Raw genomic sequence first — 26,256 nt, 5'->3', positions numbered from 1 at the left:
GGAGAGGGACGCTTCCGCCCCCCCCTTGCTCGCTGGAGCCCAGGGCCTCCCTCGTGCTGGGGGCTTCGGTCCGCCCAGCACCGTGCCGCCCCCGTGCCGGGGCCAGTGTGGGGAGACCCTCATCCCGCGCTGCTGCTGCCTTCTCCAGAACAGACACGGCGACCCCACGGGGTCAGCACCAGGGCCACAGCCCCCCGCTGGGCTCTCCTCTCTCCCCCCGAGGGAGGGTTCCAGCACACACCCCCCCGGGCTCTCCTACCCCGAGGGTCCCAGCACAGACACCCACTGGGCTAACCTACCCCGAGGGTCCCAGTGCAGGAGCCCACTGGGTTCTCCTACCCCGAGGGTCCCAGCACAGACACCCACTGGGCCCTCCTGCCCCAGGGCCCTGAGCGGCGGGAGGCACCTTCAGCCTGGCCGTCTTCTGGGCCTCCAGCGCGCTCCTCCGCAGCTCCTCCGCCTCGCGCTGCAGCTGCTCGTTCTCCTGCTGCAGCCGCAGCCTCTGCTCGCTGACGGCCCCGCAGCTCTCCCGCTCCGCCTCCAGCACGCCCTGCAGCCGCTGGATCAGCTCCTGGCACCGGGAGATCTCTTCCGAGGAGCTGCCGGAGAGAGGAGTGCAGGGGACGTGAGGCCCGGGGGCCGCCAGCAGGGCGGGCAGCCTCGCCACAGACCTGCCCCTGGGGCCTGGTTCCGCTGTAAAGGGGCCAGGACGAGTTCCCGGGAGCTGCTCTCCCGGCGGACACGGGGCGGCACGACTCTCTCCCTAGACCGGCTCAGTAGTTTCCACCGTCTTCCGCTTCGCTACTTCTACCGGCTCAGGGGAACAATCCCACCCCGGGGAGCTGTTCTGCCCCACCCTGTCACCTTCCGCTTGCCCACACCGGTGCCCCCGAGACACGCCGGCCCTCCCTGCGGGCTCCCTCTGCCCCGCGTGGCCCACGGTGGTCCCATCAGAGAGCCGCGCAGGAACCGCACCACGGGGTCCCTCTCCGCAGAGGGCCCGCGGCCAGCGTCGGTGAAGGACAGTCGCCCGAAAAGTTGAAAGGAGAGCGGGCAGGCCAGGCCGGGGCATGTGGGCAGTCCGGGGCGCGGCACGGCCGGCATGGCAGACCCCGTCCCCCAGCCCCCAGCACCGCCTCCTCACGCCTCCCCGGGCCAGGGGCTGCTCGGGGTGCGCGAGATCCCGCCCGGAAGCCTGCGGCCGGCCCCTTTCCTGGCCCCGCCCGGCCTCACCTGACCCTCAGTGAAGCCCACGTCCACGCCGCAGCTGGCCAGTGTCCTTTCGCCCCGGCTGCTGAGACTCCCCGCCCCTGCAGGTGTCCCTGGGGCGGTGGCCGGGCCTGGCCCTGACGGCCAGCTCTGCAGGCTGTGTCCGCGGCTGCTGCTCTCCTTCCCGTGCTCGGCACATGCCGTGGTCTGCGGGGTTTCTTCGGACACACCGTGGACACTCCCGTGAGGAAGGGGCCCTGGTCTTCTGGGGCACGCCGGGCAGTGGCCAGGGCGAGTGGCCCTGTGCTCAGAGGTCTCTCCGGTCAGGCCCACACGCGGGGTGCGGGGGCCGGGTGGGCTCCGTGCAGGCCCGAGGGGTGTTCCCGCTCCTGCTGCCCCTCGGTCCAGCCTCGCACACCTTTCTTCTCCCCCAGGCACGAGCCGCGCGCGGCTCCCGGGGCTCCGTCTCCTCAGCTCCTCTCCACCCCGTGATGGGGGTCTGCGCTGTGGGGTCTCCGTCCAGTCACCGTCGCTCCAGCCCAGGCTGCTCCCTCCCCCGCGGGTGGCTACTCCCTGCTGAGATTTCGCTGTCGCGCACTGTCTTCCTGCCTGACCCCGCGGGGTACCGGGCTCTCGCAGAGACTAGGGTTTGGGCTGCCGTCCTGCGGTTCGTGGTTCCCGTCTCCGAGTTCTCACTTGGGGTGCCGCCGCTCCTCTGTGTTTATGGGGCAGACGCCACCTTCGGCCTCTGCTGCTTCTGCCAGGCAAAGAGGGTCTCAGTCAGGGCAGGGCCTCGCGGCTGCGGCTGGGCCCGAGTCCAGCTGGCACCCAGGGCTCCGTGTGGTGTGCGTGTGGCCGTTTCCAAGGTGCCCCGCTGGCACTGAGAGGGTGGGCCTGTGGCCACGGGCACCCCACGCTGGGCTTCTGCTGCGGCCTGGGGGTGGCTGAGTGGCTACACGGGTCACCGCTGGGGTCCTCTAAGCGGCCGGGTCACGAGATCACAGACTCGCCTCCCCCTGGCTCTGCGGCCTTCGCCAGCACCCCCGAGGGCACTGACCCTGCCACACGGCTGCTTCCCTCAGGGACACCGGGCGGCATTTCCGACAAGGCCCGTGCACCGGAGAGGCAGGATCCCACCGGCGCTCTGTGGCAGAGACTGTGATTCCGTACGACTCGGGGCTCTCAGGAGACGGAGGCCGAAGACCACTCGAGTGGACAGGCCAGGCTGTAAGTTCATCGTTTTTACGGACCGCGTGACCAACAGCGTGCTGGGGCTCTGGGGCTGTTCACTGAGCCCGACGGCAGGCCCGGCGCGGCCGCAGGGGTTGGGAGCCACACTCGGCACGTCTTCCTAGCTGCTGGGCCACAGGGCGCGAGGAAGGAGGAATTTAAAATCGAACGGGTTAGTGATGCTGCGTCGTTTCTCAGAAGAAACTGCTTTTCAAAAACAACAGCTCCAAGGCCCTACGGGGTCCTGGACGTTCTTTCAACACAGGACAGAACAGGGTCCTACTTCACAAGAAACTTACGGGGCTCTGGAAAGGCTGCCAGCCCACCCCAAAGCACTCACCTGACCTCCAGCCGCTTCATCTTGCTCTCGGCGGTCCTCAGCCGCAGCTGCAGCTCGTCCTTGGCCCGCTCGGCCAGCTGCCACCGGCCCAGCATCTCCTCCAGCCTCCCGGGGCCGCCGTCGGCCGCTCGGCCCTGCTGGCAGCTCTGCAAAAGGCAGGGCCACGCGCAGGTGTGGACACGGCCAGGCGCCGGGCTGTGGCCGTGCCCGGCGGGGGGAGAGGCCGAGGGTGGGCAGCGCGGGCAGTCCTGCAGTCCCTCCCTGGGCCCTCGTCCCACATACCTGCTCCAGGCGTCCTGCAGGCCGGGCGGCCACCGCACATGGGGCTCCCCGGGACGCAAACCTCAGCCGCCCCGCCCGGCTCAGGACCCGCCCGGCTCAGGACCCGCCCGCTGCCCAGACCCCGCGCAGGCCCAGCGGTGCTGACGTTGGCATGCGGCAGCTGAAGGTGTGCTGGGCCGGGCGCCGCCCTCTCCTTTCCTCGGTGCCTTGGCCCTCTCGGGCCGCACTGGGCGCCCCCTGCTGTGGACAGTGATGCCACAGTGATGCCCCAAGCGAGCCGGGGGCCAGGGGTGGCCGGCACAGCGGCCAGGCCAGCCCGCTCTCAGTGGCGCCGACTGCGTGCCCAGGCCCGGGCGCCCAGGGAGGGTCAGGCGGCACCGTGGGCCCCGGGCGACCCGGGCGGGCTTCTCCCCACACTCCGCTCAAGCATCGAGGCAGCAGCTTTCTGCCACGAAGCAGAAACCCGTGCTTTAAAGCTGCAGCAGGGCCAGGCTCCCGGCCGTCCAGCTGGACAAGGCAGTGAGGGACGCAGAGTCCCCTGGGCGCGACTCAGCCCCGAGCACTGGGACTCTGGCCTCCGAGAGAGGCCGCGAGGGGGCAGAGGTGTCGCGTATCTGCACGCTATTTCCTCTCTCCCTCTCTCTTCCCCTCTGCCTATCTCTCTGTCTCTCTCTTTTGGCTTTTTGGGTCACACCCGGTGATGCTCAGGGGTCACTCCTGATGCTCAGGAGACAATATGGGATGCCGGGGATTGAACCCGGGCCGGTGTGTGCCAGTCCAGCGCCCTCCCTGCTGTCCTGTGGCTCCTTTTACCTTTTCTAGCTCTTCCTCCATTGCTTTTCTCTCCCTGATGGCGCGGTCGATCTGGCTCTGTTTCTCAGCACATTCCTGTACGTTCAAGGAAGAGAGCGGAGAAATCAATAAATAAACATTTATTCTTACTCACACTCACTCTTTCCACACCGGGACCGTGGATTCAACAGAGAGCAGAAGCGGGGAGGACTGAGGGGGGCCGGGAGGGAGATGGTGAGGGGAGATGGTGAGGGGAGACGGTGATGAGGTGAGGGGAGGCGGTGAGGGGGGAAGATGGTGAGGGGGAGACTGTGAAGAGACCGTGCGCTGCACAAATGCGGGCTGTGGCCAGCTGTGAGGCCGTTCATTCTTCCCTCGTAACACTTGGGAACAGCCCGTGACAGCAGTCAAGTCATTACATTTTTAAATAGTGAAGCAAGCTAAATTTTTACTGAACAGAATTTACTTAGATGTGAGGGGAGAGGAAGAGAAGAGTGTGCTCAGGAGAGCACAGGGCTTCGCGGGGGTGGAAAGGCTCTTTGGGCGGCTGTCCCCCTGCTCGTCCTTCCACTCAGACCAGGGCGGCAGAGGAACACGCCAATGGCATCCATTTCCCCCCACACCTGCTCTGCTCCCAGGCTGCACATGACAAGTGGATCTTGATCTTTCCCTTTTCCTAGCATACAGAGCAACTCCTGGCTTAGTACTCTGAGTACTCTGAACTCGTAGTACTCTGAACTCTAAGGATCTTCTGAACGAACAACAAAAATAACAAACATATGGCTGGAGCGATAGCACAGCGGGTAGGGCGTTTGCCTTGCACGCAGCTGACCTGGGTTTGACTCCTCCGTCCCTCTCGGAGAGCCTGGCAAGCTACTGAGAGTGTCCTGCCCGCACGGCAGAGCCTGGCAAGTTCCCCGTGGCGTATTCGATATGCCAAAAACAGTAGCAACAAGTCTCACAATGGAGACGTCACTGGTGCCCGCTCGAGCAAATCGGTGAGCAAGGGGATGACAGTGACAGTGACAGTGACGGGATACCCAAGGGCAGGTGCCCTGTAAAGCGGCATTTGGGCAATACCCAAAGTGTTCCCAGCGTACCATCTGGAGGGCCGAGAGCTCCTCTGTCATCTGGGACAGCTGCGCATTGCACTGCTTCTTCACACTCATGACCTGGAAGGCAAGACACCGAGAGCCACTGGCGCCCTAGTCAAAGGGCGAAACACAGCAGAGCACCCAGGACAAAGCTGACCGAAAGGAAGACCGCACCTCCGAGGCCTGGGCCTGTGGCCCCTGAGGCGCAGCGCCCCCTGCAGGGCGGTGGGGGTGGAGCGCGCTTCTTTCAGCAGAGCTCGGACAGCGGCCTTGCAGGACGCTAGCAACAGTGACAACGAAATCCCAGCATGCTCTCGGCCCTTTGGAAGCCACAGTCCCGAGGTCATCACAGGCTGAAGCCAAGAGCACATGCCACGGAAGAGACACTTGGTTTGTTTTTTTTTTTGCTTTCTTTTTGGGTCACACCTGGCGATGCACAGGGGTTACTCCTGGCTCTGCACTCAGGAATTACTCCTGGCGGTGCTCAGGGGACCATATGGGATGCTGGGAATCGAACCAGGGTCGGCCGCGTGCAAGGCACCCGCCCTCCCTGCTGTGCTATCGTTCCAGCCCCGAGAGACACTTAGTTTTTAAAATGAAAGACGGCTGCGAGCGAGGCCCGACTCCACCCGTGGGCGGCCTCCCCAGAGGAGACCGAGCCTTGGGGGTCGCGTCCATTCAGGGGAGTCCCGGAGCCAGCGTCTCCCCCCTGCAGCCGCCACAGCAGACCTGGAGCCTGGCGGACAGTGCTACAGTTATAAAAATAGACTATTTCAAAAACATTAAAATTTTCTTTCAAAGGTCTATAACAGTGCCTCAGAGTAACTGGGCCACTACGAGACACCTTTCTGAAAAGCTGCCAAATGTATGTGATCCCATTTAAGCTCCATTCTAATGTCAGTTTGTTACGGTCTTTCTCATGATTCATGATATTAAGGATGAGTCTCTCGGGGCTGGAAGCGATAGCCCGGCGGGGAGGGCATTAGCCTTACACATAGCCAATCCCTGTCCTCCCATGTGGTCCCCAAGCACTGCCAGGAGTAATTCCTGACTGCAGAGTCAGGAGTAACCCCTGAGCATCGCTGGGTGTGACCTAAAAAGAAAACAAAGAATTAAAAAAAAAAAGGCTCAGTCACTCTTGTTCACCAGCCGAGGTAACCACAGTGGCATTCCCTGAGGGCTCCTGAGCCAAGAGCTGTTTGGAGTCTCCTTATCTCCAAGATCCAATACAACAGTTATCACTTCCAGTACAGATGACAAGGGTCAAAGCACACAAAATTACAGCACAGGGGCTCCTAGGACAGAGTTTGGTACTTTAAGCTCCACCCCATCTTTCACATAATTAAAAAGAAAAAGAGGTGCTCTTCTGGACATCTGAAAATGGTGCAGGCTCACAGGGCACCAGAGTGCGTACTCTGAAATAGTTCTACAAAAATTTCTATGAATTAAACTGCATAATACTTTTAAAAAGACTGTTAAGAACAAATAACAGTGATTATTTATAGGTCTGTATAAAACTGTCTCTATCAACATGAAAATCAAAATGTATTTACTTTAGGATTAGAAAAACACAGAATATTCATACCATGAATACTCTGATGAATATATCACTAAAACCTAAAATTTATTAATATGTATATTTGAAAAATGTCACCACAGATATTTAAACCAGGGGCTGGGGTGGGCAGCGCTTCCCTTGCACGGGCAGACCCGGGTTTGATCCCTAGCATCTGGCATGGTCCTCTGACCGGCAAAGATCCCTGAGCACAGAGCCAGGACTAAGTCCTGAGCACTGCGGGACTGAAACCAAAGTAGCCCATAAACCAGAAGGAGAAAAAACCTTTTTAAAACACTACACCTCCTGCCACAGCCTCCTGAACCCCTGCGACAGGGCGGGCCTCCTGCAGGCAGCGGACGGGCCGGCCTGCGTGGAGTCCACTCGGGCCGGACGTGTCTCGCCGAGGTGGGCAGCGAGGGAGCCGGCACCTTCCCAGAAGCCGCGCGGCATGGCTGCGGGGACGGTGGCGAGGAGCCCTGTGCGGCCAGCTGCTGACCCCGCAGGCCGGGGAGACCCCAGGTCCTGTCTCGTCTACACTGCCAGACCCCTGCCCTGTGGGCGGGCCCGAGTGGGGGTAGAACGCACCTGCACCCCCACGCGGGGCCAGGCCCGGCTCCCGCGCGCCCCGTCCGCTCTCCCAGCGCTGCAAGGCCACGGCCTCGGGGGCCGGCGTCAGTGGGGCGGGCCCCTGCCCCGCCCTGCGCCCCACACGCTCTGCGGGCTCTGCCCAGGGCTGGCGGGGCTGGGAGCAGCTGCTCTGGGCGCCTGGCCCCTGACCGCACACACCGGGTGCTCGTCCCCGCTGCACCCTGAGCCCAAGGCGACTTCCCCGGGGAGCGGGAGGGGACGAGGCCGTGGCCGGCGGGGCCCGTCTGCCCACCCAGCCCGAGACCCGGCGGCCTCACCTCCTTCCTGGTCCTCACGGCTGCGTCCTGCAACACCCGGGCCAGCGCCTCCCGCATCTTCTCCCTGTCCTCCTCCCTGTGCCTCTCCTCGAGCAGGGCCTGGAGGGCGGCCGGGGGCCGGGTCAGCGCAGGCCGGGCCGGCCAGAGCTGGGCCCCAGCACCGCCCGCTGCCGCTGCCCACCTGGCTCTTCTGCAAGTTCGCCTCCTCCAGCAGCTGCGAGCTGCTCCTGGCCCGCTGGACGGCCTCGCGCTTCTCCCCCTCCAGCTCGCCGCACCGGGCCCGCAGCTCTGTGTTCTGCTGCTCCAGGTGCGCCCGCTCCGCCCGCAGCTGGCTGGCGTCCTGCAGGGCCACGCGCAGCCTGCAACAGTCAGGGCGTCGGGGCTGCGCGGCGGGGAGGGCACCGCCTTCTCTCCCGCTCTGCTGCCCTTCCCAGCCACAGTCCCTCCTGGCCCTGGGCCTGCTGCCTTCCTGCTCTCCTGGCGGCTCTCCCTCTGGTGCTCACAAAGCATACGACGTCTTTGGCCTTTTATCGACTGTGCCCATAGGAGCCGCATCTGGTGCCGGGGCTGGAGATGGGGCAGGACCCTGTCCGAGGGCACACAGCCTGGGCCCGTCGGATGACCGGGAGAGGCGGGCACAGCGCGGCTGGGGAGGGGCCAGGTGTGCTGCCCGTGTGGCCGGGCCCTCAGGGCTTCTGTGACCTGGGGCTGACCAGGGCGCTGGCAGGAGAGGTTCTCAGGCACGTCCCCAGGGAGGCCACCACGCGTGGGGCAGGCCCTGCTCAGTCCCCAGGTGGCACCCAGGGCTGGGCCGGCGGGGGGCGGGGGAGGGAAGCCGTGCCCCAGCCAGCTGCCAGCGCCCGTGCCCATGGGCGGCGTCTGGGTGTCTCTGCCAGTCTGGCCGAGGGAGCTCACCTTGTGCCCTGTGCCCCGCTGCACAAGCTTGAGGAAACCGCGTCTCCTAATCTCTCACCGAGAGGCCCCTGCCGAGAGGCTCCCAGAGCACGCGAGGGCCACTCCAGGGCGAACGTGGGCACACACTCTCTGCGCGGTCCACTTTATTTCTGGGCCTGATTTTTAAAATTTTTTTGCTTTCTGGGTCCCACCCGGTGATGCTCAGAGGCCACTCCTGGCTCTGCACTCAGGGACCACTCCTGGTGGTGCTCAGGGACCCTATGGGACGCCGGGATTGAACCCGAGTTGGCCGCCAGGAATTAAAGACCTGAGTCGGGACGCCCCACCACCCTGGGGGGCTCAGAACCGCAACAGGGGCCGGAGCCACAGGACAGCGGGGAGGGCGCTTGCCTTGCACGGGGCTGACCCGGGTTCCATCCCCGGCATCCCACAGGGTCCCCCAGCAGCACCAGGAGTGATTCCCGAGTCAGAGCCGGGAGTGACCCCTGAGCACTGCCGGGTGTGGCCGCCACCCACCTGGCCTCCAGCTGTCTGATGCTGGACTGCAGCTGCTGCAGGCGCCTGTCGGACGCGTCCTCTCTGCCCCGCGCAGACGCCACGTCCCCCTCCTGGAGAGCGAGGGGGCAGACCGTTAGCAGGTGGCGGGGAGCACTGGGCCTCAAGGTCCGGGGCCCAGGACGGCACAAGACCAGCGGGCCGGGGTCGGGGAGTGCCGGGTGGTGAGCAGCACCAGGGCCGAACCCCACCCCCAGCCAAGCCCCCTGGCCCCTATCCGAGACCTCCCCCCGCCCACTTGCCTGTTCCCCGGCCTCTTCTCGACAAAAAATTGAGGCAAGTTAGAAAAATAAATGAGTGAGCTACTTATTCAATAAAACTCTTTTGACCACAGCTCTGTGCACGCCTCACCCACGTGAACAAAGGAGAACAGTGACGGAAAAGGCGCTGGCGCCCGGCACAGCCGGGAGCACAATTCCCAAGGATTAGCCTGGTCTACACTGAAGTCTGAGCTCTCCCTGGCATCCTGCAGAAACTTCCCTGTGACTCAGAGAATCAGTGTCTCTTACACCAACACACACTCTAAATAACCAACAGAAATGCTCTATGGCCACAGAGACCCGGGCCGGAGCCCCGGTAATGATGTGCACTACGCAAACGTAAAGTCGAAAAGTAACTGAAAACGAGAAGTTATTTCCAGTGTTCTACTTTAGCTTCCTCATCCGATGCTTTAGAGGGCAACGGGATGATTAATTTCATTTGCTAACAACTCTCGGGACTACTTAGTCCAAAGGAGATCAACAATCAGGCGGTGCCAGGACGTCTGGCCGCCGTGGAAACGGCGAGGCACCTGCTTCTGCATCTGTTCCTGGAGCTCTCCAGTCCTCTTGGTCAACTCTCCCACTCTCGCCACGGCGCCTCGCAGCTCCGACTTGGCCTCCCTGGGTCAGAAAGAAAATCAGTCAGCGGGCTGCCCAGGTCATAAAGAACCAGAAGCGGGAAAACGAAGCCTGGCTACATCCGCACTGGCTCTCCTGCGCCCAGGACAGCCGGGAAGACCCCCTGACTCCGGGGGCACCCGCTGTGGGGCACGCGGGCCGTTCACCCTCGCTCTGCCGACTGCCTGCATCTCCTGTGTCGGGCTCAGCTAGTCTCGTCTCTCCTCTCTCCTCCGACACATGAAGAGGTTTCTTACCCCCGTGGTCCCTAACTCTGGCAAACCATGCTGCAGAGTTGGCAGGAAACGGGAACACACTGAACTGAAAAGTTGGGACAAGGAGGGAAGGAAGGCTGCTCTTTGCCCTGGCTTTGGGCCCCGCCCGGCCGTGCTCAGAGGTGACTCCTGGCTCTGCACTTGGTCTTCACTCCTGGCGGACTTGGGGGACCACATGGGATGCTGGGAACCAGACAGTCGGCTGGAATCTCTCTGTGGCCCGAGAAAGGAACGTCTTCGTCTGACCCAAGCGATCCCAGCAGCCACACGAGCCTGAAGGATTTCCCAGTGGGGGAGGTAGACACGTGTGTGGTGCCCGCCGGTGGCCAGCCGAGCCCGCGCCGGGGGCAGGAGGAGCTGGGCGGCGACACAGACGAGGAAACTCAAGTCACCACCGGCCATACAGGCTGCTCAGGCCCGGCCATCAGAACCAGACGAGGCAGAAATGTCAGTGGGGATGCGAAGGCTGAGCCAAAAAGCAAAAAAAAAAAAAAAAAAAAAAGCACTTAAAGAATTGCAACAAGGGCCAGAGACACGGTACAGTGGATGAAATACTGTGTACATGTGGCCAACCCTCGTCCAATCCCTGGCACTCGACACGACCCCTGGGCACAGAGCCTAAGCATCGCTGGGTGTGCCCCCAAACAAACCAAACCAGAATTCAGGATCCTCCTTCCTGGTTTGCTGGGGCAGGAGGAGCCAGTCACAAACCCCAAGCCCCGACTCAGGAGGGATGAGCCGCTGTGCTCAGGCCACTGAGGAGTCGGGGTCCAGCGGCTCCGTAACGGCTGGGGACGGGGGTGGAGGGGCCCACGGGTGTGCTCGAGGCTGTCACAGCAACACAAACCATCTACACAACCAGCCTGCAAAGGCAAAGGCACGGATGCATCTGATGTCGCCAGCCGCCCGGGCTCAGCAGAGGGGGAGGGAGGAGGAGCGAGGGCAGGCAGGGCTGGAGCACGGAGATTACAAGGAATCATCAAAAGCAATTTTCTTTTCCTTTTGGGTCACACCCGGCGTGCTCAGGGGTTACTCCTGGCGGTGGTCGGGGGACCCTCTGGGACGCTGGGAATTGCTCTACCCACTGTGCTATCGCTCCAGCCCCGTCAAAAGCCAAGACTGACAGGGAGGGTGTGTGTGTGGGGGTGGGTTTGGGGTGGGAGGGGGGCTCCGTCTTTCTCCAGAGGCTATTGCGGTCTGGGAAGACGCCACAGGTGCTCAGTGCGAGTGCTCTGGACAGCCGGGCTACAGGACAGGCAGGTCACCCCAGGATGACACACGGACGACAAGCCTCAGAAACTTCCCAAGCAGACCTGGGCCTGAGCCCGTCAAACCTGAGTCAGAACACGAGCCCAACGCAGCCAAGCCCGAGGAAGTGGCGGGGTCTGGAGAAGGGCTTGCAGGCGGGGAAGGGGAGGCGTCCTAGGGAAGGCGCCTTTCAAAGGGCTTTGGGAAGGGACGTGTGCTGGAGCAGCCCCGTGGGCAGTGGTGCCCGAGGCCCACCTGGAGTGACCCCTGAGGAAGGCGCCAGGGGTAAGCCCTGAGCACCACAGGGTGTGGCCCAAAAACCAAACTAAAATAGAAAGCGACAATTTCCAGGAGCTGGAACGAGGACCTAAGGCAGGAAGGGCCGGGGGCCGCTGTGCCGTGGAGCAGGGGCCCGCGGGCACCAGGTACCCACCCGGGCTGAGAGCATCTGTCTGCCCTGCAGGCCAGAAGCTCAGCAACAGGGCGGCTGACACTGGGATTCTAAGTTTACACGATTTTTTTTTCCTTTTTGCATCCTAACATCAGTCAACAAATGAAAAGGGTGTTTTCCCCTCCCCAGTGTCATGCAATCTTACGACTCTAGACTTTGAGAGCTTCTAATTTAGCGACTCTTGGCACAGCCAAGCTCAGCCTCAAGCTCAAGCGTGCCGATGCATCCCAGAGTCTGGCAGCTCGGAAGCGACCCCTTCTCTCAGCACGGCAGCTGCGGGGCCTTCTGTCCCCGAGTCTGTGACAGGAGAAGCCAGCCGGCCCCGTGCACGCGGAGCTGACGGGGAGTGTCGGCAAACAGCACACAGCCAGGCAGCCAGGACGCGCGTCCTCCTGACCGCGGAGCCGCGGGGGGCCCGGCAGTGCGGGCGCAGCCCACCCCTCAGGCCCCGGCCTCGAGCCCCCGGGTGCCATTTAAGCGCATCAACGGCCTGGTCCAGAGACTCGCAAACAAACCTCGGAACCGAGCAGCTCGCTGCAGAGGCCTCCGGACCCTAATTACTTAAAATTTTAGAATTCCAGGAGCGTGAGGCCAGGGGGCTACCGGCGTCTCATGCTGTTCATAACAAGCAGCACAGAAGGAAAGGCCGAGCACCTGCCTCTCGGGCGGGCTGGAGGGGGGGGGGAAGGTATCATGATGGTGGGGCTGGTGCTGAAATACTGAGCGTAATCCCATGTCAACAACTTCATGAAAATAAAATCGAAAATAAAAAAAGAAGTATCTGAGTGTTCGCCTTCGTTCCAAGCCCGAGGCTCATGGAAGGAGCCAACTGGAGCCCGGACTGTCGTGGAGAGCAGGGGAGTGCGTCTCACGACACCCCGAGCTCGAGGCGGGGGCTGGGGGGCTGGGGGGCGGCGGCCAGTGGAGAGCCCGGGAGGCTGGGACCTGGCCGGGGGCTGCCCTGGCCCTGCGCGGGCCTGTGCTCTGCGGCCACCCTCGGAGCTGGAGTTCGGGGACCCCCTGCTGGGGCCGTCTGGAGCAGGGTCTCCCCTGGCGTCCACACGCAGACCACGACCGAGGAGGCAAGGGCAGAGGACCGGCCTGCAGCGGCCCCGCGCCCCACTGGGTCAGGACAGTCAGGCGAGAAGCAGGGGGGCTCGGGAGCTGGGAGTTCGGGTGGGGGAGAAGGTACTCTTATTTGAGTTAAATCGAGCAGTTGATACTGGCAATCAAATACTTTTTAAATGGCCCACAAGACAGTCTTTCAGATTACATCATTTCTTCAGGGAGAATACGCGGCGTGGAAGCATGCACAGCCTGGTCGCTCGGTCAGTGCCGTAAGGCGCGCACCCACCCCGGGACCCCAGGGCTGCCTCAGACAAGGGGCCAGCGAGCGAGGCAGGGGACTGCACGCACCTCAGCTGCCTGCGGAGCTGGCTGATCTCCACGCTCTGCTCCGAGATCGTCTTCAGAAAGTGCTGGTTGGTCTGTCACGGGGAAAGGGAGGAGGCACGCGGTGAGAGACGGAAGGTGACGCCCACGGAGGGGCGGGGCGCGGCGGCCTGAGCTCCAGGTGTCCTGGGGGCCACGGGGCCTCCCAGGGCTCGGCGCACTGGTGCCGCTGACCACGCAGTCCGGGCCGGGGACAGGAGTCCCGAGTCCGAGCGTCAGCCGCCCCCAACCCACCCCCGGGTGCTCGCTGCCACCAGCTTCTTCAGAGTCCGCCGGACCGGGAGCCGCCCTGCCCGGAGCAGCTAGCCTCCACCATCCCGGCGGCCACCGCCTCCTGCACATGCCAACAGGCCAGCCGGGCGCCTTTGTCCCCGGCCCTCAGCCTGGGCCCAGTCTCCTCCCCCACCGCCCCCGCCCCCTGACAGACTACGCCACATTCACAACGCTCACCCCGCTACGCTGCAACTCTATTTGCAGTTTATTTATTTTTTCTTTTTGGGTCATACCTGGCGATGCACAGGGGTCACTCCTGGCTCTGCACTTAGGAATTACCCCTGGCCGTGCTCAGGGGACCATATGGGATTCTGGGATTTGAACCCGGGTCGGCCGCGTGCAAGGCCAACGCCCTACCCGCTGTGCTATCGCTCCAGCCCCTCTATTCGCAGTTTAAATACTGCTGGCCCACTGGGAGCCTTTGGGAGGCCATCCTAGGTGCTCAGACCTCGGAGGGAAGGAGGGAAGGAGGGAGCAAGGCAGGCAGGCAGGCAGGAGGGAGGGAGGGAGGGAGGAGAGGAAGGCGGGAGGGCGGCCGGCGGGAATCCTGCAGGTGAGAGCTCGGTGCCCAGCTCACAGAGCACAGGGGGGAGACGGGGCGGGCAGAGCTGCCCCCGCCACGCCCGAGCCACACTGGGCACGAATCAGGGCCGACAGGTCACACGCAAGTCACGGGAGGGCTCTGTCCTGTTCTGCCCCAGACAGGATCCCACCGTCTTGGCGGGACCCGGTGAGGGAGTTGGAGCTTTCAGTGACCCCTGCTCAGAGCAGCAGGTTCTGCGGGGAGTGAGAGGATGTTCTGCAGACCCGCGGGCGGGAAAGCACTTCACAGAGCATGCCTGTGCGCTCCGGGGGACGAATGACTCGGGGAAGGCCCCCAGAGCCCCATCCAGCCATGCCACACCAGCGCCTGTCACTCTGCACGCGTGTTACAGAACCAACCACCTCGGCACCAGCAGTCAACAGTCCTGCTTTCTTCTGCCCGGGAGCCTTAGGGTGCGCGGGTGACGTCTGAGGGGCGAGCTCTGAGGAGCCGTGATGGGAAGTGCCTGTCGCCCTGCGGCTCACGAGGGCCCCACAGGCCTTGCTCTGGCCCGCGACACTCCAGAGCGTGGGGTTTGCCGTGGATCCCGTGTCCCTCGTGTGTGAGCGAGTGGGCAGGGCTGGGTGGGCCGCAGCAGACGTGACACAGCCCGGGTCACAGAACACGGCGGAGAAGGTGGGCTCAGGCCGCGTTGCCCAGGTAAGCGAGTCCTGGAACGCGAGTGTGACCAGGGAAAGAGCACCCGTGGGAGACACGGACGCGCTGCCCGTCTTCAGAGTCAAGGCGGTCGTGCCCCCGGGCGGCAGGCCCGGCCCCGCTCGCAGGCCCCAGGGCGGGCACGGACCCCGGCAGCTTCGCCACGGGGCCAAAAACAACGGCACGGACACGGTGCAGCCCGAGATGGGCCGACTCAGACTCCCGCCCAGGACGCTCCAAGTGCTCTCCGGGCCTGAGACCTGCACCCCGACCCCCCCCGCCGAGCAGGCGGCAGGAGCCGCGACAGAGCACGTGGGCTTGGCCCAGCTCCCAGGTGAGGTGATGCTCAATTATCACCTCCGTGTCGATACCTTCTTTTTTAAATTTTTGGGGGTTTTGTTTTGGCCACAACTGGCAGTGCTCAGGGGTCACTCCTGGTGGTGCTTGGGGGAGCCCAGGCGGTGCTGGGGTTGAACCAGAGCTGGACATGTTGAGGCAAGCAACAGCCCCTGGCCGACTCTGGCCGACACCGGGCTTACTCCGGTGTCCTCTCTGCTGCCGAGGAGCGCGGGAGAAGCAGGCCGGCATCTCAGATGACTTACGCGACGGGGAGTGCCAGCGCCAGCCTGAGGATGCTCACGGGAGGGCAGCTGGCAGGTCAGGCCTGCTCGGGCCGGCGCTCCACCTGGTGCCGGGAGAGGCTCGCCAAGCAGTGCTCAGCCTGTCGTCTCTGGCCCTCACCTGGCCTTTCAGGAGAATGGCTAAGGACACTCCCGAGAGCAATATAACTGTTTTTGGAGCATCTCGGTGGTGCTCAGGGACGGGGGCTGCTGGCTGGCAAGTGCCTCAGTGGCAGGCACTTCTCCCCTCCGCCACTGCCCTCCTGCCCCTTCCCTGACTTAGCCCCCACCCTGCCCCAGCGCCTCGCTGCCCACTCAGGACCAGCTCTCCTGCTCTTCCTTTCTATTGCCATTGGCATCTGGCATGCCCCGTGAGGGGTCTCTCTCTCTCTCTCTCTCACGTGAAACCACTCCGAGTCTGTCCCTCTCCCTCCGGCCGACGTCACTCACGATCCTCCCCAGAGCCACCCACACTGCAGCAAATGGCAGGACTTGATCTTTCCTTCAGGCCGAATAGTGCCCCACTGTGTGTATGTGCCAGTTTCTTTATCCAGTCATCTGTTCGTGGGCATTTGGGATGTTTTCATATTTTGGCTGCAGCATAGTGTCACGGTGAACACAGGCGTGCAGATGCCTCTTCTGATTTGTGCTTTTGGGGGCGTCTGGAATTTCTGGGTCATATGGAAGCTCAATTCCTCGTTTTTTGGGGAATGCCCTTACTGTCTTCCAAAAAGGTTGGGCCTGTCAACATTCCCGCCAGCAGTAAATGAGGGCCCCTTTTCCCCACACCCTCGCCAGCATCGGCTGTTGTTTTTCTTTTTGATGAGTTCCAATTTCTCATTGTCGTTTTGATTTGCATTTCTCTGATGACTAGCGGTATAGAGCATTTTTTCATATTTTTTGTCCATTTGCATTTCTTCTTTGAAGAAGTTCTTATTCAGTTCTTCTCCCCATTTTTTGACAGAGTTGGGTTTTTTTTCTTTTGGAGTTCTACAAATGCTTTATTATCTTGGATACTGACATTTCGTCAGAGAAGTGGTGGGCAAAGGATTTCTCCCCGTCTGTGGGCTGTCTGTACTCTGTCACTGTTTCCTTTGAGGTGCAAAAGCTTCTGAGCTTATTTATTTTCCTTTTGGGGTCACATCCAGTGATGCACAGGGGTTACTCCTGGCTCTGCACTCAGGAATTACTCCTGGTGGTGCTCAGGGGATCATATGGGATGCTGGGAACTGAACCTGGGTCGGCCATGTGCAAGGCAAACGCCCTCCCTGCTGTGCTGTCACTCCAGCCCCAGCTTCTCCGTTTAATGTGGTCCTATTTGTTTACTATTTGTTTATCTCTGCTCTACTTGGTCAGTGACAGTTTATTCTTTTTTTTACTTTTTGGGTCACACCCGGTGATGCACAGGAGTTACTCCTGGCTTTGCACTCAGGAATTACTCCTGGCAGGCCATATGGAATTACTCAGGAGGCCATATGGGATGCTGGGATTCGAACCCGGGTTGGCTGCATGCAAGGCAAACGCCCTACCTGCTATGCTATCGCTCCAGCCCAGTGACACTTTATTCTTAACGATACCTCTAGCTTCAAAGTCATAGAAGGTTCTGCCTATGTTTTCTTCTATGAATTTTATGAATTCAGGTCCAATATCTAGGTCTTTAATCCATTTTGATTTGACTTTTGTACATGGTATTAGAAAAAGGTCTGAGTTCAGTTTTCTGCATATGGCTGACCAGTTTTCCCAACGCCACTTGTTGAATATGCTTTTCTTGCTCCACTTCATATTTTTTGCTCCTTTATCAAAAGTGAACTGACCACATGCCTGCGGGTCTATCTCTGGGTTTCCTATTCTATTCCACTGAGCCGGGGTCTGTCTTTATCCCAGTACTGTGCTGTTTTAATTACTACCACTTTATAGGACAGTTTGAATTTGGAGAAAGTGACATCTCCCATTTTCTTTTCCCGAGGACTGCTTTAGGTATTTGGAATGGGGTGTGTGTTATTGTTCATATTAATTTCATAAGAGTTTGGTCTATTTCTTTGAAAAATGCCATTGGGTATTCTTATATGGACTGAATTGAATCTGTATAACGCTTTGGGGAGTATTGCCATCTTGACAATGTTAATTCTTCAATCCATCAGCAGAGGTTGAATTTCCATTTTCTTTTCTTGTCTCCTCTTCTATTTCTTTAAGTAGTGTTTTGCAGTTTTCTTTGTATAAGCCTTTCACCACTTTAGTTAAGGCAATTTATAGGTATTTGATTTTCTGAGATATAATTACGAATTTCTTTTTCATTAAGCCATGGATTTTTGCATGTTAATTTTGTAGCATGCCACTTTACTGCACAAACTGCGTGTTTCTAGGAGCTTTTTTTGTAGAATCTTTAGGGTTTTCTAAATATAGTATCATGTCATCTGCAAATAGTGAAAGCTTGATTTCTTCCTTTCCTACCTAGATGCCCTTTTTCTTGCCTGATTGCTATGGCAAGTACTTCCAATACTATATTGAATAAAAGTGGTGAGAGTGGGCAACACTTTATTGTGCCTGATCTCAAGGGGAAGGTTTTTAGTTTCTCCCAACTGAGAATTATGTTAGCTTTAGGCTTGTGGTAAATAGCTTTGACAATGTTGAGGAAAGTTCTTTCAATTCCCATTTTATTGAGATTTTTGTTTATTATGAATGGACGTTGACTTATCAAATGCTTCCTCTGCATCTACTGATATAATCATATGATTTTTATTTTTTCTTGTATTGAGAGGATCTATTACACTGATAGACTTGCGTATGCTAAATCATCCTTACATACCTGGGATTAATCTCACTTGGTCATGGTGCATAATTTTTAAATGAGTTGTTGGATTTTATTGCTAGTGTTTTGTTGAGGATCTTTGCATTTATGTTCATCAGGGATATTGGTCTGTAATTCTCCCTTTTTGTGCTGTTTCTGCTTTTGGTATCAGGATAATATCTGCTTTGTAGAAACTGTTTAGGAGTGCTTCTATTTTGTCAATCACCTGGGAGGGCCTGGACCTCTCTAAAAGCTTGGAATAACTCACTAGTGAAGCCACCTTTTGCTTTTGGGGTGTCTTTAGATTACCATTTCAATTTCCTCAATAGTGATCGGTCTGTTCAGGTATTCCGGATCATCTTGGCAGTTTACAGGACCTACAGCCGTGGGAGTTATATGACTCCAAGAGTTTATCCATTTCTTTTTCAGTTCTCATGTTTAGTGGCTTAAAGATCTTCAAAGTAATCTGATGATTCTTTGAATTTCTGTGGTATCTGTTAAGTGACGTCTCTCCTTTCATTCCTGATTTGGTTTATTAGGGTTTTTTTCTGTCTCATTCTGTGTGAGTCTTGTTAGTGGTCTATCAATCTTATTTATTCAAAGAACCAGTTTTCTTTTTCCTTCTTCCTGCCTGCTGTGGGCTCCCTTTGCTAGTCATTTTCCAGTTTCTCAAGATGTGATGTTATTCACGTGGGCCCTTTCTTCCTGATGAATTCCTGCATAGCTATGAATTTTCCTCTTACCACTGCTTTGGCTGTGTCCTGTAAGTTCTGGAGCTGGCGTCCTGATGTTCATTTGTTTCCAGGAATCGTTTACTCTCCTCTCTGACTTCCTCTGTCCCACTGGTGGTTCAGTAGTGAGCTGCTTAATTTCCAGGTGTTTGTTTCTGTTTTATTTGTGTTTGACTTTTATTTTCAGAGCATTATGGTCTGAGAAGATAGTTGATATGACTTCTGTGCTCTTGACTTTATGAAGATATTTAAGACATTCTGTGGCCTAGCATGGGGTCTATCATGGAGAATGTCCCATGTGACTGGAGAAGAATGTGCATTCTGCTTTTTGAGGATTAAAAAGCAGAATAAAAGCCATTATAGAGTGGTGTCGAAATCTCCAACTACTGTGTCATCAGTGTCTTTTTTCAAGTCTACTAGCAGTTGTCCTACTGGTCCCTCATTAGGTGCATGTTTGTTTAGGAGTATGGATTCTTCTTGATGAACATAATCCTCCATCATTAAGAAAAAGCCTTCTTGGGGGCTGGAGTGATAGCACAGCGGGTAGGGCGTTTGCCTTGCACGCGGCCGACCCGGGTTCGAATCCCAGCATCCCATATGGTCCCCCGAGCACCGCCAGGAGTAATTCCTGAGTGCATGAGCCAGGAGTGACCCCTGTGCATCGCTGGGTGTGACCCAAAAAAGCAAAAAAAAAAAAAAAGAAAAAGCCTTCTGTCTCATAACTTTTTTAGTCCTGAATTTGATGTTATCTGATATCATGATGGCCACACCAGACTTTTTGTGGGGATTGTTTGTTTGAAATACTGTTTTCTAATCTTTGGCTTTGAGTCTGTATTTGCCCTTACTGTTCAAATGTGTTTCTTTTTGTGTGAATTAAAAAAAAAAATTTTTTATTAGTGGATCACCATGAGGTACAGTTACAGACCTACAAACTTTCATGCTTGTGTTTCAGTCATACAATGGTCGAGTACCCATCTCTCCTCCAGTGCCCATTTTCCACCACCAATGGTCCCAGCATCCCTCCCACCACCCCCATCAAATGTGTTTCTTGTAAGCAGCAGAAGGTTAGATTCAATTTTCTAATCCATTCTGCCACTCTGGGTCTTTTAATTGGTGCATTTAGGCCTTTGACATTGAGTGAGAAATGGAGTTTTGTGCCATCTTTCCAGTGGTTTGCTTATGAGATTTGCTTTGTTTCAGTTTTCCTTGTGGAGATGGTTTCAAGTGTATAAAGTTCCTGAGTTGTTGTTTGTCCATTAAGTTGTGTATTATTCTTCAAATCTGAAAGAGAATCTGGATGGGTATTCCTGGTGAATATCACTGAGGTGTTTTTTGTCTTTTTTTAAAAACTATGTCCCACCATTATGGCTGCTGTAAATCTTATCCATGCTCCTTTATATGTAGTTTCTTTCTTTGGTCTTGCTGTTTTAAGTACCTAATTTCTATGGCATTCTGATTATTCTGACTAGGATGTGTCCTGGAGTCTCTTTATTAGGGTCTTTTTTAGCGGGTACCCTGAGGGCTTCTCAGATCTGGGTGACTGTGCTCTCCAGCTCGGGAACTTCTCAGCAAAGATGTTTCTAACGGTTGTTTCTTCACGAGGGTTGCCTCCCTGTCCTTCTGGGACCCTGATGAGTCTTAGGCTGTTCCTCTCGAATTCATACCAGAGTTCTCGTCTGCTGTTCATTCACTCTGAGGGTCCCCCCCACCCCCCACCATTCATGCTGTTCTCTGGAGGTTTCCGTATATTATCTTGGAGCTCACTGATTTTCTCCTCAGCTACTGTTGCTCTGCTGAGGCCTTCCAGTGAGTCTTTCATTTCACCTATCAAATTCTTGAATTGTTTTTTTCTGCTTGTGGTTTTCTCATTTTTACTCTCACATCCTCTTGTGTTTTACTGGCTGTCCACTCCATTTCCTCTCTGAAGTCCTTATCAGAGAGGTCACATAAACTGGCTATCACTGGTTGAGTCTTCAGGGCTACCATGACTAAGAGTGTCATGGCGTTTGGTTGGTGACTAAGAATGTTAGGGTTCTGTGTTGCCTTCCCACTCAGACTTTTGCACCCCGGAGGCGTTTTGTATGTTGCTGTGTGAATAGGTGACTGGAGTCAGAATGGTGATATGTCCTCTCTGTGAGACAGATGAAGTGAAGAACTGCATGGCTGCTAATGCGTCTGCATGCCGGGGCTCCTGACTGAGCTGGATGCGAAATGGCTCTGTTCCCAGCGCAGCTTTCCTGCTGTGAATTTGCAGGCTCAGTTCTTTTCTCCTTTGTTTTGTTCTGGCTTTTTGGGTGATGCCAGAGGGTCCCAGGGCTCCCTCCTGGATCTGCGCTCACTCCTGCCAGGGCTCTGGGGATCGTGTATAGTGCTGTGGATCAAACACGGGGTTGGCCTGCGCAAGGCAAGCCCTCAGCCTGCCAGACTCTGGCTCCAACCTCCCCAAGCCCTTCTACACCAAAGGAACGAGCCCACTGGCATGTTCCTTTAGTGCCAGTGCCAGACACAGCAGCTCACACCAGGAGCTCAGATACACTTGACAGAGATGTTACCTTTGGAGTCCAAGAAACACAGCACCACACACTACTGAACAAAAGGGGAGAGAGAGAGAGAGAGAGAGAGAGAGAGAGAGAGAGAGAGAGAGAGAGAGAGAGAGAGAGAGAGAGAAAGGGAGAAGGAGGGGGGAGAGAGAGAGAGAGAAGGAGGGAGAGGGAGAGAGAGAGACAGAGAGACAGAGAGAAGGGGAGAGAGAGAGGGAGGGAGGGAGAGGGAGAGAGAGGGAGAGAGAGAGGGAGAGAGAGGAAGAGGGAGAGGGAGAAGGAGAGGGAGAGGGGGAGGGGGAGGGGAAGGGGGGGGAAAGAGAGAACAATTGCAGACCTGGCCTCATGCCACCTGGTCACTGCTAATCTGCATTAGCATACGTGAACTTCACTCTCATGACGACATTTCTGGTCAACATGGCCAGCCCTACTACATACCTCTCTCCACTTACCATTTCCATGTTTTCATTAGTAACATGGAGTTGCTCAGTCAGTTGTTGGAAGTTGGTCAGCTGGTCCTACAGAAGAAAGAGAAAAGAGAAGGAAACCCATAGTCTTATTCGCAACCATTAAAAATTTTGTTTGCTTGTTTTGGGGCCATACTGAGTGGTGTCCAGGACTTACTCCTGGTTCTGTGCTTAGGGATCACTCTTGGTGGTGCTCAGGGGCCCATATGGGATGCTGGGGGTTGAACCTGGATCGGTCCCATGCAAAGGCTGTGCCACTGTGCTATCACTCCAGCTATGTCCCTTCCGTCTTTAAATTTAAACAAAAGACGTCGACAATTGTTGTCCACGTCTAGATGAAATAATTTGTATTTCTCCTCATTACTATGTGCTTAATAGTTGAAGATGAACTCTAAATAATTACAAAATTTAATAAGGCGCCACTATTCAAAGTAACGTAGCTATTTATGCTTCATGCAGAACCATTATTTCTAGAAATCCTATCAGACTTCATCAAATACTGGAAAATCACAGTCAAATGTACTGCACGCTCGAATGCCAACACGGCAGGGAGATAATGGCTCTGGCCCTTCTTTGAAATCCTCATGGGTTCAGGCTGGTGAGATGGTGCAGTAGGGAGGGCGCTTGCCGAGCATGCAGCAGTTTGGGGTTCGATTCCCAGCACCACATGTGGGCCCCGGAGTATCCCTGGGAGAGACCTCGAGCAGAGCCGGGAATGAGCCCCTAATTTTCTAGGTCCTGGACAGCGTGATTATGTTAAGACTCTCCGGAACACTTGTGAGAGGTCTGTACACGGTAAAATCCAGTCTTCACTGACACTCTAATGACCTGGTCAAGACATCCCTGACTGCCAAACATCTAGTTACTGTTAAGGTAAGTAAAACAGAGATTTAGGTATTCCATTCAAAACTGAGTTCCTCCTGAGTGCAATGTCTTACTGATTGACAAAAAAAAAAAAAAAAAAAAAAAAAAAAAAAAAATTGCAATATTACCTTTCGCTTCTGACTTTCTGCGACGTGGATCTGGGTGTTGGTGATATATTCCTGGTAGAGTCTCTGCAGTCGCTCCAGTTCCTGTGAGGCAGTCTGCCAGAGTTCCACGGCCTGATTCTTCTCCTACGAAATAAGACATTGGAGAACTCACTCAGTTATCAGCAGGCTAATCAAATTAATTCATCAAAGTCACAAACCAAACAAGTAAACATAGCAGTTTAGAACACCTGTGGTGATATTGTTTTACGAATATTAAATTTAGGAATAAGTATAAAGAGCAAAATTCCTCTGAAAGTTTTTTAATTCAGATCTTATAGGTAAGAATAAAAGCTCTGAATAATAAAAAATATGGATATAAATCACCCTCCTTGTCCAAGAAAACAGTGGAAGCATTAGAAATTACTAAAGAAGAATATGTCTTGGTGACATACAAGACTTTCCTGTGATTGCAAAAGCAATAAATATTTTAGAAAGTCATGAAGATATAAAAAAAAAGAGAAAGTATGAACTACCTGTACTTTCCCCACCTGATAATAGATCCTGCTAACATCTATAATCATCTTCATAGATGCTGGACACCGTCATATTTATAACACGATTTATATATATTTTTTACTTTCGGTGGTGTCGGGGTTGACCCTGGGCCTCACACACCCCAGGCAAGTGCTCTGTTGCCAAGCCCCACCCCGGCCTCACACCTGCACTGGGATAGATCTCTGCGTTTCTTCGCTTCGGCAACACTGGGGAACGTGTGGCGTACTGCTCCCTTGCACCGCTTCCGTCTGCATTTCCTAACGGGGACTCCCTCACACCAGGGACCACTCTCCCGGGACTCTCACACCAGGGACCACTCTCCTGGGACTCTCTCACACCAGGGACCACTCTCCCGGGACTCCCTCACACCAGGGACCACTCTCCCAGGACTCTCACACCAGGGACCACTCTCCCGGGACTCCCTCACACCAGGGACCACTCTCCCGGGACTCTCTCACACCAGGGACCGCTCTCCCGGGACTCCCTCACACCAGGGACCACTCTCCCGGGACTCTCTCACACCAGGGACCACTCTCCCGGGACTTCTCACACCAGGGACCGCTCTCCCGGGACTCCCTCACACCAGGGACCACTCTCCCGGGACTCTCACACCAGGGACCACTCTCCCGGGACTTTCACACCAGGGACCACTCTCCCGGGACTCCCTCACACCAGGGACCACTCTCCCGGGACTCTCACACCAGGGACCACTCTCCCGGGACTCCCTCACACCAGGGACCACTCTCCCGGGACTCTCTCACACCAGGGACCACTCTCCCGGGACTTCTCACACCAGGGACTGCTCTCCCGGGACTCCCTCACACCAGGGACCACTCTCCCGGGACTCCCTCACACCAGGGACCACTCTCCCGGGACTCCCTCACACCAGGGACCACTCTCCCGGGACTCTCACACCAGGGACCACTCTCCCGGGACTCTCTCACACCAGGGACCACTCTCCCGGGACTCCCTCACACCAGGGACCACTCTCCCGGGACTCTCACACCAGGGACCACTCTCCCGGGACTCTCTCACACCAGGGACCACTCTCCCGGGACTCCCTCACACCAGGGACCACTCTCCCGGGACTCTCTCACACCAGGGACCACTCTCCCGGGACTCTCTCACACCAGGGACCACTCTCCCGGGACTCTCACACCAGGGACCGCTCTCCCGGGACTCTCTCACACCAGGGACCACTCTCCCGGGACTTCTCACACCAGGGACCACTCTCCCGGGACTCTCTCACACCAGGGACCACTCTCCCGGGACTTCTCACACCAGGGACCACTCTCCTGGGATGGAGGTTCTTCACGTGTGCCATGGGTCTCACGGTCAGCACGACATTGCTATGAAGCCTGATTTGCCTTTCCCACTCTCACCCCTCACGTTTCCTGGTGTGATGAGTGACGATGCCACATGGTGGCTCCATTTGTGACTATCTGCAACCCACAGGAACCCATCAAATATTAATTTTGGAATCAGAAACACAAATTCACAAGTCCAGATGAATACGGGTTCTTAAAAGCTAAGTTTACTTAGGCTACAGTTCTTTAAAACACACCACTCACTTGATTGGCTACTTGTAACTGTTCTTGGAGATTCCTCACTGTCTCGTCATCGGCATGGATGTCACTCCCCACCTCCTCGTCAAACGGCAGAGCCTCCAGCTGCTTCTTAACAGCATCTTTTAGCTCACTGTGCAACCTTAGGAATAAACAGTTAACATAATCACAATATCCCGTTAATCACCGATTTCTCGGGTGGGCTCAGTAACATCTCATTTCGTCCTTTCCCTGAGATCTTAGAAGTCTATCTCGACTTGGCCCTCCTTAAAGATGTTGCACTGGGGGCTCTTCAGGGTCAGGGGAATGAGATCCAGTTGTTACTGGATTTTGCATATGAATAAGGTTTAAGGTTCAGTTAAGTAAACATTAGGGCCCAGAGTCATGTTCAGTAGTCCTTGACCATGGAAGAGTTTCACCACCATTAAATACTACACTGAGAGGAGAAAACAGACTACCTAACGCAGGCGACTGCTAGACGGCATTTTCCAGCCTAGCAAGGATGTGATCTGTGACGGTTTGGCTGGGGCACGCGCCTTGAGTACAGAAGACACGGGTTCAGTCCCTGACAGCACACAGTGGCCGGGGTGCTGAGACGCTCAGACTCTGCCTTGGCACTGCGGCCGAGCTCCTGGGCTCTCTCTCTCTCTCTCTCTCTCTCCCTCCCTTCCTCCCTCCCCTCTCTCTGTCTCTCTGCCTGTCTCTGTCTCTGTCTCTCTGTCTCTCTCTCTGGCAGGGAGCAGCTCCAGTGCAGGCTCCGCCCCTGGGTCCCTCTTTCCTCCTGATATTCTAGAGCTGATTCTAATTTGTTTAGGCAGATTTGTTTTGTCATTTTTTTTCTTTTCAAGACTGCCAAGTTTCTAACCCCAATTTTTCCGTCCGAAAGTCAGATCACCTCATGTGCCTACACTGGAAACACTCTGGCTTGACCAGTGGCTGGTTTTAACCAGCTTTTCATTTTAGATCTCAGCTCCTTTCTATGCCAGTGCCACTGACAGTGTAGTTAAGAGAAGCCGTGTCATTTCTGTCTGGCATGTCGGAGTCCAGGCAGTGGGGCGCGTCTGCAGTCCCCGCCTGTCTGAAGGGTCACGGGTCCTCACAGAATAGCGCCCATAGAGCCGCCGAGCTCGTGCGCCCCCAGCCCCTCTGACCCGCTGACTTCAGGACACCGGGCAGGCCTCTCCCCTGGCTGCCCTTCTCCGCTATGCTCAGCTCAGCTCTTCCTTCCAGCCCAAGTTCCTGAAAGCTTACAGCATGGGCTGCAGTGAAGGTCGAACACAGTCACAGGTAAGACTTAAAATGACCTTTCACGGCATGACTGA

General features: G+C 56.6%; 1 protein-coding gene across 5 annotated transcripts in view; it reads right to left on the bottom strand.

Annotated features, from left to right (window-relative positions):
* Positions 1-26,256, bottom strand: part of SCLT1 (sodium channel and clathrin linker 1) — a 49,631-nt gene that overhangs the window by 8,778 nt on the left and 14,597 nt on the right. For all 5 annotated transcript variants that reach the window (XM_055144788.1, XM_055144789.1, XM_055144792.1 and 2 more), the window contains 12 exons: positions 24,941-25,076; positions 22,836-22,958; positions 21,829-21,894; positions 13,149-13,219; positions 9,671-9,761; positions 8,842-8,933; positions 7,592-7,769; positions 7,411-7,509; positions 4,954-5,025; positions 3,875-3,949; positions 2,780-2,925; positions 407-599 (listed from right to left, as the gene is read on the bottom strand). In XM_055144788.1, coding sequence (XP_055000763.1) covers positions 407-599; positions 2,780-2,925; positions 3,875-3,949; positions 4,954-5,025; positions 7,411-7,509; positions 7,592-7,769; positions 8,842-8,933; positions 9,671-9,761; positions 13,149-13,219; positions 21,829-21,894; positions 22,836-22,958; positions 24,941-25,076 — 1,342 coding nt within the window. The remainder of the gene's footprint in view (positions 1-406; positions 600-2,779; positions 2,926-3,874; positions 3,950-4,953; positions 5,026-7,410; positions 7,510-7,591; positions 7,770-8,841; positions 8,934-9,670; positions 9,762-13,148; positions 13,220-21,828; positions 21,895-22,835; positions 22,959-24,940; positions 25,077-26,256) is intronic.

The sequence above is a fragment of the Sorex araneus genome, chromosome 7 (genome assembly GCF_027595985.1).
Source record: "Sorex araneus isolate mSorAra2 chromosome 7, mSorAra2.pri, whole genome shotgun sequence".
In the NCBI taxonomy this organism is placed as follows: Eukaryota; Metazoa; Chordata; class Mammalia; order Eulipotyphla; family Soricidae; genus Sorex; species Sorex araneus.
Note: the sequence above shows the minus strand (reverse complement) of the source record. Positions and strands in the feature narration are given on the sequence as shown.